The sequence below is a fragment of the Mirounga angustirostris genome, unplaced genomic scaffold (assembly GCF_029215605.1).
Source record: "Mirounga angustirostris isolate CCGP_5_RB_7025 unplaced genomic scaffold, mMirAng1.0.hap1 SCAF_14, whole genome shotgun sequence".
In the NCBI taxonomy this organism is placed as follows: domain Eukaryota; kingdom Metazoa; phylum Chordata; class Mammalia; order Carnivora; family Phocidae; genus Mirounga; species Mirounga angustirostris.
This window is the reverse complement of record NW_026991722.1, coordinates 20362679-20376463: the sequence shown is the minus strand read 5'-3', so window position 1 is coordinate 20376463 and position 13785 is coordinate 20362679. Positions and strand designations below refer to the sequence as shown.

The following is a 13785-nucleotide window of genomic DNA, read 5'->3' as shown; positions in this document are numbered from 1 at the left end:
GAGCCTGATGCGGGATTCGATCCCCGGACTCCAGGATCATGACCTGAGCTGAAGGCAGTCGCTTAACCAACTGAGCCACCCAGGTGCCCTCACTACCAGGTTTTAATGATGAGTCTCAGGACAAATTCTATCAGACATACCAACATTTATTAAATATTCATTAGTGAATGGCACAAACAGTTCATATAATCTGTTTCTCGTAGTTTTCTTTTTGGAACTCTGATCACTAGTTTGCATGAAAAATTCACTCCAGAGGCAGGCTTTTGTAACCCTTATGGTTGGCATCAGGCAGCCAGAAATTCTTCTAAGTCAGTAGCTGGATAGAGATAATGCTTCAGGTGCTGTCCACAAGAGTCAAGAGTCAGGAGTATAAGGCTAATTGGATCCTTTTTTTTTTTTTTTTTAAAGATTTATTTATTTTTATTTGAGAGAGAGAGGGGGAGGGAGGAAGGGAAGGGCAGAGGGAGAGGGAAGGAAGAGAATCCCAAGCTAACTCCCTGACGCAGGGCTCCATCCCATGACGCAGAGATCATGACCTGAGCCAAAAACAAGAGTTGGATGCTCAACCAACTGAGCCATCCAAGTGCCCCAAGGCTAATTGGATCCTTAAGCCCTGTTTATTTTTCTTTATTTTTAAAATTCTGGTGAAATATGTATAACATAATATTGAAGATGTATGTAATATGGAAGATGTAAAAATAAGAGTTTGGTAAGAAGACTTTAAAAAAGAAGTTTAAAAATATCCCTTATAGATTCTCTTAAAAGAATCCTGACCACCTTATCTAGTGCTGTTGCCCTCCTTGAATGCAAGTAAGATCAGTGATAATTGAGGTATGCGTGTTTTTTAGGTAGCAAGGAATGTGTGGCCAATGAATAAGTGAAAAACTAGCATTCTCTGTGTGAAAACATACTTAAAAGTGTTTAGAGAATGCCATATTTGAAATTCTAGTCACTGTTCCGCTGATAACCAGCTTCATTTACATACCCAAAGAGAGCATGTTGGCCTACCTGAGCTTGTCAGTTCTAAAAAATCTATGATTTTAAATGTATAAATGAATGTATTGGCAAATGTGAAGGTGTACTGTTCATTTGAAAAGAGCAGAGACTAGAAAGAATATTGCCTAACTTTAATAATGGTTGTCTGTAAGTAACTTTATCGGGGGACTGGGTAAAGGGAGGTGTTGAGTTACAATTTTGATTTTTCAAAACACATTATTGATTGTACGGTTTGAATTTTTGCACTAATTTTATATTGGGGGAAAATAATAAAAAATGTAACTTTTTCCTCCCTGAATTGCTTGGTTTCATCTGTTTTAACCTCAGAGCTGTACCCTTTCTGGAGGGAAACATCATGGTCCTGTTGAAGCACTGAAACAAATGTTATTTAATCTTCAAGCAGTACAAGAAAGCTTTAATCAGAATAAAACAGCAGAACTGAAAGAAGAGATTAAGCAAGTAAGCACAGACTTGATTTATGAATTGAGATCTACGAATGTGAATTGAGATCTCTGAAGATATGATTTCTTCCTAGATCTTTTTCAGCTTGACCACTATAGTTACATGTTAATAAGCATGCCACATAACACATGTTGTAGAGTTGTGCTAATTGTTATTTTTTTCAGAAATTAACTTAATTATAATACTATTAGATTTCTGTAGTTGTGTGTACCCCTGAATGGGTTGCTCTATTTAGTTTATGGTTGTAAATACAACATCTTATTTAGATCTACCAGCATTACAACTGTAATATGGAAGGATTGTAGGAGTTGTTTTTTTTTTTTTTAAGATTTTTATTTATTTATTTATTTTTTATTTATCTGACAGAGAGAGAGATAGCTAGAGCAGGAACGCAAGCAGGGGGAGTGGGAGAGGGAGAGGCAGGCTTCCTGCCGAGCAGGGAGCCCGATGTGGGACTCGATCCCAGGACCCCAGGATCGTGACCTGAGCTGAAGGCAGACGCTTAACGAATGAGCCACCCAGGCGCCCATAGGAGTTGGTTTTTTTTAATTTTTTTAATTTTTTTTATTCTTATGTTAATCCCCATACATTACATCATTAGTTTTAGATGAAGTGTTCCATGATTCATTGTTTGTGCATAACACCCAGTGCTCCATGCAGAATGTGCCCTCCTCAATACCTACCACCAGGCTAACCCATCCTCCCACCCTCCTCCCCCTCTAGAACCCTGTTTGTTTTTCAGAGTCCATCGTCTCTCATGGTTCGTCTACCCCTCCGAGGAGTTGTTTTTTAATGCCCTATAAAATTATCGGTATAATCCAACTTTTTGTATTTATATTTGGGGAGGCCTGGAAAACCTTTTCAACCTTAGACTTCTCCACATAACCTTTGTCTTCTGAAATTTTGTTTGGTTACCATGAGTTTGGCTCTTCTTATAGCTGATGTAAAATTTTATTTTAAAACCATTATGTTTTTGTGTATTTCCTAGGAATTTGGAAATTTCTTAGCGCTTTGGGCTACTGTTCTGTAGGGATTGAATTTTCTTCACAGTAGTATAGTGTTTATAGAGAGTTTATGTTCTCCTAAATCCAATTTTGAATTCTAATTCTGCCACTTAACTAGCAAGTGCAATATTTGTACAAATCACTTAACCTCTTTAGTTTCAGCTTCCTCTTCTGTAAAATGAGGTTGAGAAGATAAATTGAGATAAACTCTGTGAAGTACTTATTATATAGTACTTGACACCTGATAAAAAATAGCTAGTAAATACTTAAATATTTTTATTGTCATTGGGTTTTTTAATTCTTATTCAGTAGAGCTTTATGAAATTCAGTTTTAATTACATATGAATGGATCAGCTCTTAGGAACTGTATTACTTAATTCTTGTCTATACATTTTAATGATTATTACATTAACATATAGAGTGTATTCCATCCTTTTTTAGACATCATTGAGACATAACCTTGTTCTTACAGTTATAATTTCAAGTCAAGGTTTTATTTTTATTGGACATACATTTAGAAGTGTACATGAAAGGGTGCCTGGGTGGCTCAGATGGTTGGGCATCTGCCTTCAGCTCAGGTCATGATCCCAGGGGCCTGGGATTGAGCCCTGCACTGGGCTCCCTGCTCCGCGGGGAGTCTGCTTCTCCGCCTCCCTCTGCTTCTCCCCCTGCTCATGCTCTCTCTCTCTGTATCTCTGTGTCTCAGATGAATAAATAAAAAAATCTTTAAAAAAAAAAAGTGTACATGAAAGATGAATCTAAGTAGTTATATTTTTAGAATAAAGAGAAAATATTTATTTTTAAAAAGATTTTATTTATTTATTTATTTGACAGAGAGAGAGAGAGAGAGCACAAGCAGGGAGGGGGGCAGTGGGAGAGGGAGAAGCAGGCTCCCCACTGAGCAGGGAGCCCAACATAGGGCTTGATCCCAGGACCCTGGGATCATGGCCTGAGCCGAAGGTGGATGCTTAACTGACTGAGCCACCCAGGCACCCCTAGAATAAAGAGAAAATATGTAATGCTTCACTGAAAATTATTTGCTAGAATTATTTCCTTGGAAATGCAGACAATATTTTTTATTCTTATTATTCACATATTAAATAGTATTTAAGTTTATAGTTACATAATATTTTCAATAACTTGTTATATTTGGTGTTTTTAATAGGTTTCAGAAGATAATTTCTCTAAATTACAGTTGAAGGAAAGTATGGTTCCTATTACTAGGTCACTTCAAAAGTAAGTATTCCCTACTAATTTCTGAATATATTATGGATACAAATCCATTTTAGCCTTTCCTTTGAAATCAGAAGATTATAGGAGGAATTAAGTAGTTCTAAGAATAGATATACTTGGTATATTTAAGCTTCATGGAACAATGTTTAATCCTGAAATTTTCTCTTAAACTTGTGTTATTTTCTATTAAAATGTTCTTAGGACCTAACGAGATAACCTTAGACACCTGAGTATAATGGATGTGAGTGGCTTAAAGAGATTCTCTTTTCATTTCCGACTAATAGCAACAATTTGAGATAGTATTGGTATGGATATCATGGAAGAACAACTTGTTCATGAAATGTGTTTTTATGTATTCCCTCTAGAATAAATATAATAATCATAAATGTGTCATTATTTGACGTATCTCCACAGAAACCTAAAGTGGACATAATGTCCTGGATATAAAAATAGGTCTAAATGCCATAAAGGTGTTAATCTGCTATTTCCTTAGTTAAATTATCTTAAGTAAAAATGTGGAGATGAATACAAATGTTTCCTATGGTCATGGTATTGGCAGAGGGAATCGTCTTTATTTATGGGTTTTGTTGTGTGAATATGAAGTACCCTCAGAAGATGGAATACTGAACTTTAGGACATGCTAAGATTGAAATTTTTTACTTTACTGACATCATTTCACTTGGCTATAAGTGGGGCTAAACAAATATTGTCTACCTTTTGTCCTTTCAGAATTTGCTGAGGATTTGGTTTTCTAAGGAAGTGGTGGAAAAGTGAAACACTAGACATGTAAACTTAGGACTCTAATTGCCATGATATGTATGTGTATGTGTGTGTATACACACACACACATTTTTTTGTTTCCATGGTTTAAAAATATATGTATGTATGATTTTTCCCCCTCTACTTATAATGTCCTGGGTACAAATAATGCCTCTTTCTTTATAGCCTGCCATAGTACTTGGGGATAATGTTCCTATCCAGTAGGAGTCAGTGAATAATGATAATAACTAACATTTATTGAACACTTACCAAATGTCCGTGTTCTTAGTGCTTTTGAATGTAATTCATGTGATCTTTATAACCCTATGAGGTTAAGTACTGTCATTATTTTCATAATTCAGATCAGGTAATAAAGATCAAGTAATAAGGTAACTTGTCCAAGGTCACATAGCTAGTGAGAGGTAGCAGTGGGATTCAAACCAGATAGTCTGATTCTATAGCCTGTGTTCCTAACATTCCTCTTATTAATGATAGTGGTACATTATCCATTTAGGCTAGTGCAGGGCCTCAATTGGTTGTCTAGGAATAAAGACCTCATTCTGCTTTAAAATTTAAAGTAGATGACCTCAAGCTTTTCATGTTTCTTAAAAGCATTTATTTATTTATTTAAACAAATTTTTTAAAAAGATTTTATTTATTTGAGAGAGAGAGAGCAGGAGAAACCATGAGAAAGCACAAGCGGGGGGAGGGTCAGAGGGAGAGGGAGAAGCAGACTCCCTGCTGAGCAGGGAGCCCAACTTGGGCCTTGATCCCAGGACCCTGGGATCATGATCTCAGCTGAAGGCAGATGCTTAACTGACTGAGCCACCCAGGCACTCTTCTTTTTTTTTTTTAATTTTATTATGTTATGTTAGTCACCATACAATACATCATTGGTTTTTGATGTGGTGATCCACGATCCATTGTTTTCGTATAACACCCAGTGCTCCATGCAGTATGTGCCCTCCTTAATACCCATCACTGGGCTAACCAATCCCCCTCCTCCTCCCCTCTAAAACCCTGTTTGTTTCTCAGAGTCCAAGTCTCTCATGGTTCATCTCTCCCTCCAATTCCGCCCCCCCCATTTTTCCCTTCCTTCTCCTAATGTCCTCCATGCTATTCCTTAAGTTCCACAAATAAGTGAAACCATATGATAATTGACTTTCTCTGCTTGACTTATTTCGCTTAGTATAATCTCCTCCAGTCCCATCCATGTTGATGTAAAAGTTGGGTATTCATCTTTTCTGATGGCTGAGTAATATTCCATTGTATATATGACCCCATCTTCTTTATCCATTCATCTGTTGAAGGGCATCTCGGCTCTTTCCACAGTTTGGCTATTGCGGACATTGCTGCTATGAACATTGGGGTGCATATGGCCCTTCTTTTCACGACATCTGTGTCTTTGGGGTAAATACCCAGGAGTGCAATCGCTGGGTTATAGGGTAGCTCTATTTTTAAATTTTTGAGGAACCTCCACACTGTTTTCCAAAGTGGCTGTACCAACTTGCATTCCCACCAACAATGTAAGAGGGTTCCCCTTTCTCCACAACCTCTCCAACATTTGTTGTTTCTTGCCCTGTCCATTTTTCCCAGGCGCCCTTCTTAAAAGCATTTATATTGAACTTGTGTCACAGACTTAAATGTGTTTTCTGAGTTAAAGTACATAGCCTGGAAGATGTTTTTCTTGGTGAAGATGAACACTGGGCTGTAAGTAATTAAATGACCACAAAAATTGATATTATAGGTGCTTTTACTATTAGCTAAAAGAATTTTTTTTCATAGTAGTAACTTTTTTCTAGCTTGGACAACCAATAATCTTGCCTACATGTAGAATGCCATTTTCAGAGAGTAAGATTCATGTTCTGTTAGATGGCTTTTAGCTGTTGGTTCTGTTGGATTATCTGGGGCAGTCTTAATTTGGCTTTTACTTACATTTCAAAGGTATTATCAGTAAGGCATTTGTACTGTTATGAAGTAAGTTTAAACTTTTAAAAGTGTGTAAGTACATGTTTTCATTATTTTTAATCTGTAGATTATTTTAAGGACAATTTGAAATTCAAATTGTTCTGGTTAGGTTTATAGTCATCTTTTCATAATTCAAAATAAACAGACTCAGCTTCTTCAAAAGTTGCGGATTGTACCTTGGGTGCTTTAATGACCTTTCCTGGGATGAAAAGTCCTATTATGTCTTTCCCCACCCCTCAAATAACAGTTTTTGTTTTTAACAGTTTGATTGCTAACCAGTTTTAAAATGTCTTTCATTAGCCTTAGGAAATGCCAAGGTCTTAGTATGGTTCTGTTTACTCTGTTGGGACACTCAGTTTTCTTATATTCTTCCATTAGAAATAACTGCTCTCTGGGAAGACTCATTAGACCTGAAGTATAAATGATTGAGTAGCTTAAAATGTTATTTTTTTCAGAGGGATTTTGCTTTTAGTAGGAATCTAAATTGTAATTGTTTTGTATCCCTATAATGCTTTAGCTTTGTCTTATGTATTTACATAATAGGAACTCAATAAAAACTTATTAACTAAAACGTCCATAAGAGAAATTTGTCATCTTAGCAAATGAAAAAGTTGTAGTTTTTTGAGCAGGGGCCTTTTCTAGAATCTTGTATGTCATGTAAGCCACCAGCTACTCTGCCCAGGATGGCTGTGAAGAATGAGCAATAGTATGTTGCTCATATGCTATAAAGGTGAGCAGTAGGAGATGATTGCAAAATCATCAGTCATCCAAAAATAATTTGTATTGGCTTTGGAATTTGTTGTTTTATATACAATTTGGAAATGGATGTGTAAGATTTTATAGTTCTCAGTACTAAAGGCCATGCTGTGAAGACTTAATGATAGCTAGAAAGTTGTACTGTTTCTCAGTTCTCTTTTCTTGCTCAATTTTCTGGTCTTCATTCTATACTAGAAATAGACAGAATTACCTCTCAGATTTGCAAAACATGATCCTAGAGCAAGGATTTTTCTTTTATTCTAATGTACTCTACTAAAACCTAGGGAGTGGTCGGCAGTTTGTTTAGTTGTTGCTGGATACTAGGCTGAATATAGGCCGGTAAACAGTATTTAAGAACAGCCAATATAGCAGTACTAATAGGAAACCAGATGCAAGATATCAGTAAGTTAAAAATATAGTTAAATTGCCTTCATATAATCAGTCTGTTACTGAGTTTCTGTGGGTTGATTTCTTTTTTTTTTTTTTTTAAGATTTTATTTATTTATCTGAGAGAGAGAATGGGAGACAGAGAGCATGAGACGGGAAGGGTCATAGGGGGAAGCAGACTCCCCGCTGAGCAGGGAGCCCGTTGTGGGACTCGATCCTGGGACCCCAGAATCATGACCTGAGCCGAGGGCAGTTGCTTAACCAACTGAGCCACCCAGGCGCCCTGTGGGTTGATTTCTATTTATTTATGCTCACTGATAGATCCTTTTTCATAGTAAGACATGAGCTTTTTTATTTCAATTTTTAAGGTGAATTGACTATTCAGTGTTGTATGTAACATAACTCTTAAATTGATATTTTCCCCATTAGCTTGCTTTTTCACCTTTTTGGAGAAGAAACTCAGGAATAATTTCCTTCTATAATTTTATTCTGCACTTGTCCCTACACATAATAGCAAATCACTTTTGATAGCCTCTTCTCTAAGTAGATTGATTGTCTTATTCTTAGCTGGGCAGATAAAAGTTAAATGAAAGGAACTGCTAGCTGATTGTGTAGGGGGACTGAAGATTTCACATTTCTGCTTAGCTTTTTTTTTCATTCCCATCATACTATACCCCTCCCTTTCCTTCCCATCATTCTCCTTTCTCCCTAACATTGTTTTTTTTGTTTTTTTTGGTTTTTTTTTAAGATTTCATTCATTTATTTGAGAGAGAGAGCGAGCACATGAGAGGGGGAGGGCCAGAGGGAGAAGCAGACTCCCCGCTGAGCAGGGAGCCCAATGTGGGACTCGATCCCGGGACTCCAGGATCATGACCTGAGCCGAAGGCAGTCGCCCAACCAACTGAGCCACCCAGGCGCCCCCTAACATTGTTTTTTAAAGACATGAAATAGGACTAGAAAGGAAGCCAGTTATATTGAGTTATAGTTATGAAAATGTTAGAATAAATTTCTAATTAGTAATACATGCTTCTTTATTAATGCATTTAAATAAGACATTTAAAATACAGGTAAGTTAAAATTCATTTTGTGAAAACATATTATATGAAGGCCTTTTACATAACTTGAATAAAAGCATTAAACCATGCTGTGGTCTTTTATTTACCTTTCACATGTTGATCAGCAAACAGAGAAAGGGAATATTGGAAAGCATCAATGTCTGGGTCACCAGTTATGTCATATGAACTTTTGGACTGTAAGCAGAAAGACTTAGAATGCATATGTTTTAGCAATGGGGTTAATAATTAATGTAATTTTGTAACTATTATATATAACTATTGTAATTTTTAAGTAGCAGTGAATATCAAAACTGTTCTGAGATACCTGCAATGACTACAGTGTGATAGAAAAATATCTCTAATTTCTGTGGCATATGAGGTCACCGATTTTGGTCTGTTGCTTACACTCATAATGGAAGGAAATGCTAATTTACAGGTAGCATTTAGTGAAAATAAAGATGAGGATTTTTTCCCGCAACCAATTTAGTCAGCTGTCTAAATCCAAGGGATCTGTGTCCCTCAGAATTGTAAACAGCGAGATAAGACGCTAGCTGCTTGCCCCTCCCTCCCTTTCTTCTCTCCTTCCCTCCTTCCCTCCTTCCCTGCTTCCTTCCTTCCTTACTTTTTTTAAGATTTTATTTTTAAGCACTCTCTATACCCAGTGTGGGACTTGAACTCACAACCCCAAGATCAAGAGTCTCACGCTCCACTGACTCAACCAGCCAGGTGCCCCTCTTTTGAATGTAGGTTGCTAAATAATAAGCCTGAAAAGAAAAAGATAGATCTAAGTCCAAAGTATATTCATAGATTATCTTCTTTCTCATAAATGTGTGTCTCTAGAAAGAAAGTGATTTTTTAGGTAAAGAGATATTACTATAGGATGTAGAAATGATAGAGTCTAATTTTACCTCTGATTGCATAGTAACTTTGGGTGATTTATTGTCATTTAGTTAATGAAGATGAGAATCTCAAAAATTAATTGAAGTTGCCAAAAGGGTGGCAAAATCCAGATTCTTATTACATTTGAGTAAGTGTCCAAGAAGTAGAGTACAGGGAAATAGATATAATGCAGTAATTAACAGTACTAGTTTCTTCCATCTTCATATCCTGGGTCAAGTGGAAAATGTATTTTATTTAATATAAATTTACCAAACCTGTGTTAGAGACCGTAAAAATAGGGTATTGTGGTCACCACCTTTCAACTCAATTTAGAAATTACTAACAGATTACTGCGCATCATAATTGTTACATTATTTGTTTTTGTTGGTCTCTTATTTATCAGAGATCTGAAAAATGGTTGATTAACTGACATTTTCTGGGTGGTCTTTGAGGATCTGAATGAGTAATAGGGGAAAGGAAAAAGGAAGAGTATTTTTAGAGGAAGACTGGAAAGTTAAGGGCCTCTTTTTTATTGGTTTGTTTGAGGGGTGATTAAATTTTCTTCACTGAGACCTGACCTATAATCTTAGCTTTATTTTAGAGAAAAAATCAGGTTGTTTGTTTAATACAACATAATTGTCATTTGTTTCCCCTTATCCTCAATAAAAATGAGTTTTCCTCAACTGTAACGGATCCTTCAGTGCTATTTTTAAAATTTTAGCTATTCTCAATGTACATCTTAATGAATGTACTTTTTTCTTAAATGATATAAACAGTATTCCAAAAGAAAAGGTATAATTTCACAGAGCTATTGTGATAATGACATAAAAAAGTGTTTTGTTAAGTGTGACACAAATAAAATCTATTATTATTAAACTTTGTGGCAGACTTTCAAAAAAAAATCCCATGCATGTCAAAAATATATTTTTTAAAGTAAATGTTTATAAAATTTAAATGAATTATTTTAGCCCTCAGTTATTCAGATCTCAAGGTTTTATAAAGAAAAATTCTAAATATTTGACACTTATTCTATAAATTCATTTCTCATATACTAATTTTGAAGTTAATAAACAATGTAATCACCATTTGTTGCTGTCTGCATTGTCTGTTCAGTCCTTAATATTGGTTTATAATGTGTTTTATACTTTTTAATGAAGGGCTTTGCACCATTTATCCCGCCTGAGAGACCTGGTTGATGATACCAGTGGGAAACAGTCGCCGAAAATGTGAAGAGGAAAAAAAAAGGGTCCACCCAATAAATGGTCATCACAGAACAAAGATGTATTTTTATTCCTGTTGCTTAAACTGACAAAGAAATTATAAGCCATACATTATTCTGTGATTGGTTCAAGTATTATATATTTTTTAAAAAACAAACTTGAAAATGTGCATAGGTTTTGTGACCTATCCTCATTTAATGCCAAAATACCAGAATGTGAACTGGAAGGACCCATACGTGTCCTGCAGTCTGGTTTTGGTTTTCAGGCCAGCAAATGTCCAATATTCAAAGATGGATGATGTCCGTTATTGAAGCTTATGTGCACTTAATCTTCTTGAGCGTCCTCACCATTTTATCATCTAATTCTAGATTATTAAGAAACTCTTCCTGGTTTCTATCCAAAATCTCTTAAGTAGACATTTTGATACAATTAGCATCTACATTTAAGTAGGCTAGAGGAATATCAAAATTGTTATGGTTTATCTTATCCATATAGAAATATGTTGCTTTTAATTTTTATAAATATTTAAGATATGTTGTATTTGCAGATAACATTAATTTAATAATGGGATGATACAGTGCTAAAAGGAATGTTTTATGTTGTGAAATCTAAGAGAAAAACTCATTTAATTAATGCTTTGATTTTGATTCTGTGTAAGATAATCTTGATATCACTTGACAGTTTACAAAACATTTTTTGGGGAGTATATTTGATAATTTAATATTTTGATATTATTTCCCAAATTTTAGTTTTGAGGTTAGCTCAAACTAGTAAAAATTATAAGATCAATGACCAATCGCTGTATGCAATTTGTTAAGTAAACTTAAAATGAATGTGGAAAATCCAAAAGCAACTCTGTATTATAAAGCTATTTTGTAAGAGCTGAACTTTCTTTAAAGCAATCTGTAAAGTTTGTCTCTAGCTGGAACTCAACAGAGCTATATAATTTTGCATTTTCTACCAAGTAAACTTCTAATAAACAAGAGAGCATCTTTACCAACAAAACTAGGAATTAAATCATAAAGCATATTTTAAAAGCCTGATGAAATGAAAGAACATGAGTGTTTGTATACAAACAGTACAAATTAACACTGCCCAAATCGCAGCATCTTTGCTAGGTAGCTTTACTGTCAAATAGGAGTTTCTAAGTACATTGTGTTGAAGACTTTTTTTTTCCCTCAAGTTTAAAGCACTGTGTAAGAGCTTTGCTATAGAACTTACATGTCAAAAACTATAGAGTGAACCCTGTCATTTTTTTTCTTGGCCATTGAGTCAGAGTTACCACCATACAATTGTTTTTGCCCAGTTTGAGGGTCACTCGGCATTAAGTTTGTTTTGCTTACTCCATTATTTCTGCTACCAACATTCTATTTTCTGATTATTGTCTTCTGCTTCAAAACATATAGTTTGCATATAATCAAACAAAGTATTACTTTGATGATGAAAGTATGGGTGGCTGTTAAAAATGCAGATTTTAAGTAGGTGAACATGAGGTGGATCTGGGTTGATCATGTTCCAGGCTTAGCCAAATCCACTGTTACACAAATTCTATAGAAAACAGAGAAGATGAATACATCAGATAATAAACTTCTAATTGCATATATGTTGATCAGACTTAGTATTTAGTATACCTAAAAAGTATTTCCAAAGGTATTATGCTATAATGACTGAACAGCACTGATTTGGTTAGTGCTGTCATTTGCAAGAAAGTATCTCCAATGCTAAATAAGATAAGCCTTCTAAATTTTTATATTATAGCTAATATTTTAAGAAACTTGATTATACTTATTAAAGGAGTATTTTCCTTTTGTGTTAAATATGGAAGCTTAGTCATTTACCTAAAAAGGGAATTAATTTTATTGAAACGATTAATTCCAACTTTTTTTTTTTAAGATTTATTTATTTATTTGAGAGAGCAAGAATGAGAGAGAGAGTACATGTGAAGGGGGGAGGGTTAGAGGGAGAAGCCGGCTCCTCGCCGAGCAGGGAGCCCGATGCGGAACTCGATCCAGGGACTCCAGGATCATGACCTGAGCCGAAGGCAGTCGCTTAACCAACTGAGCCACCCAGGTGCCCGATTAATTCCAACTTTTTAATAAAAGAAATGTATGAGAGTCCACTAAGAAAAAAATTTTTTTTAAGATTTTATTTATTTGACAGACAGTGAGAGAGGGAACACAAGCAGGGGGAGTGGGAGAGGGAGAAGCAGGCTCCCAAGGAGCAGAGAGCCCGATGCGGGGCTCGATCCTAGGACCTGAGATCATGACCTGAGCTGAAGGCAGACGCTTAACCAACTGAGCCACCAGGCACCCCTATTTCAGTATTTTTTATTTTGAGTTTTCCAGGGGTAAAAGGGTGACGACAACTGAGACTGCTGAGTTGGAAATTAAAAGCAGACAATGGTAACAAAGTTTTTAAAAATTGCAGTGAGAATATAAATTTTTATCAACCCCTTTCTTTTAGGTTTATTTAAAAGTATTAGGTAGAAAAGGAATTTTAAAAAGACATTTCAGATTTTTAGTTAAGTATGAAAAAAATTTAACAAACCTAATTCCAAAATTTTTTGAGATCAAAGGATAAGGTGTGATGAGTATATGAAGCCTCAAAACTCAACTGTATGTTCTTTATTATCAGTAGGAACTTTACTTTCAGTATTTCTGTGTTAGCATATACCAGCTTCATAGAGATTTCTGACCAAATCAAGGAACACTGTCTTGGGTTTGTTTGGGTTATATGTCTCTCTAGTTTTGTTATTTCTTGTTGAAATTTATAAATGTGGATTTTTTTTTTGGTGTTATATTTAATGTTTAGGATAACATCTTATTAAATTACATACAGTTCTGACAAATTTTTTTTTAAAGATAAATCATGACAATATTTTCCCCCTTATGTTTTGAATACATGGAATCACTTATGGATTTGAATTTTTGTTTCATCTTTCCTGTTCCAATGTTAACTGTGTCTCAAAACCTATTTGGTGGCTATGAAGAAGTGAACTTGCCAAAAGGCAAGTATCGTGAAAAGAGACAAAAAAAGCAAAAGGCAAATAAAATTGATAATTTCTGA

The 13785-nt window shown here is 35.2% G+C and overlaps 1 protein-coding gene across 6 annotated transcripts in view; it reads left to right on the top strand.

The window, feature by feature from the left end:
• Nucleotides 1-13785, top strand: part of CUNH18orf54 (chromosome unknown C18orf54 homolog) — a 27134-nt gene extending 13349 nt beyond the window's left edge. For 4 of the 6 annotated variants that reach the window (XM_064578896.1, XM_064578891.1, XM_064578895.1 and 1 more), the window contains 3 exons: nucleotides 1324-1455; nucleotides 3628-3698; nucleotides 10657-13785. In XM_064578896.1, coding sequence (XP_064434966.1) covers nucleotides 1324-1455; nucleotides 3628-3698; nucleotides 10657-10729 — 276 coding nt within the window. In that variant the 3' untranslated portion in view covers nucleotides 10730-13785. The other 2 variants (XM_064578893.1, XM_064578894.1) reach the window with 2 other exon arrangements.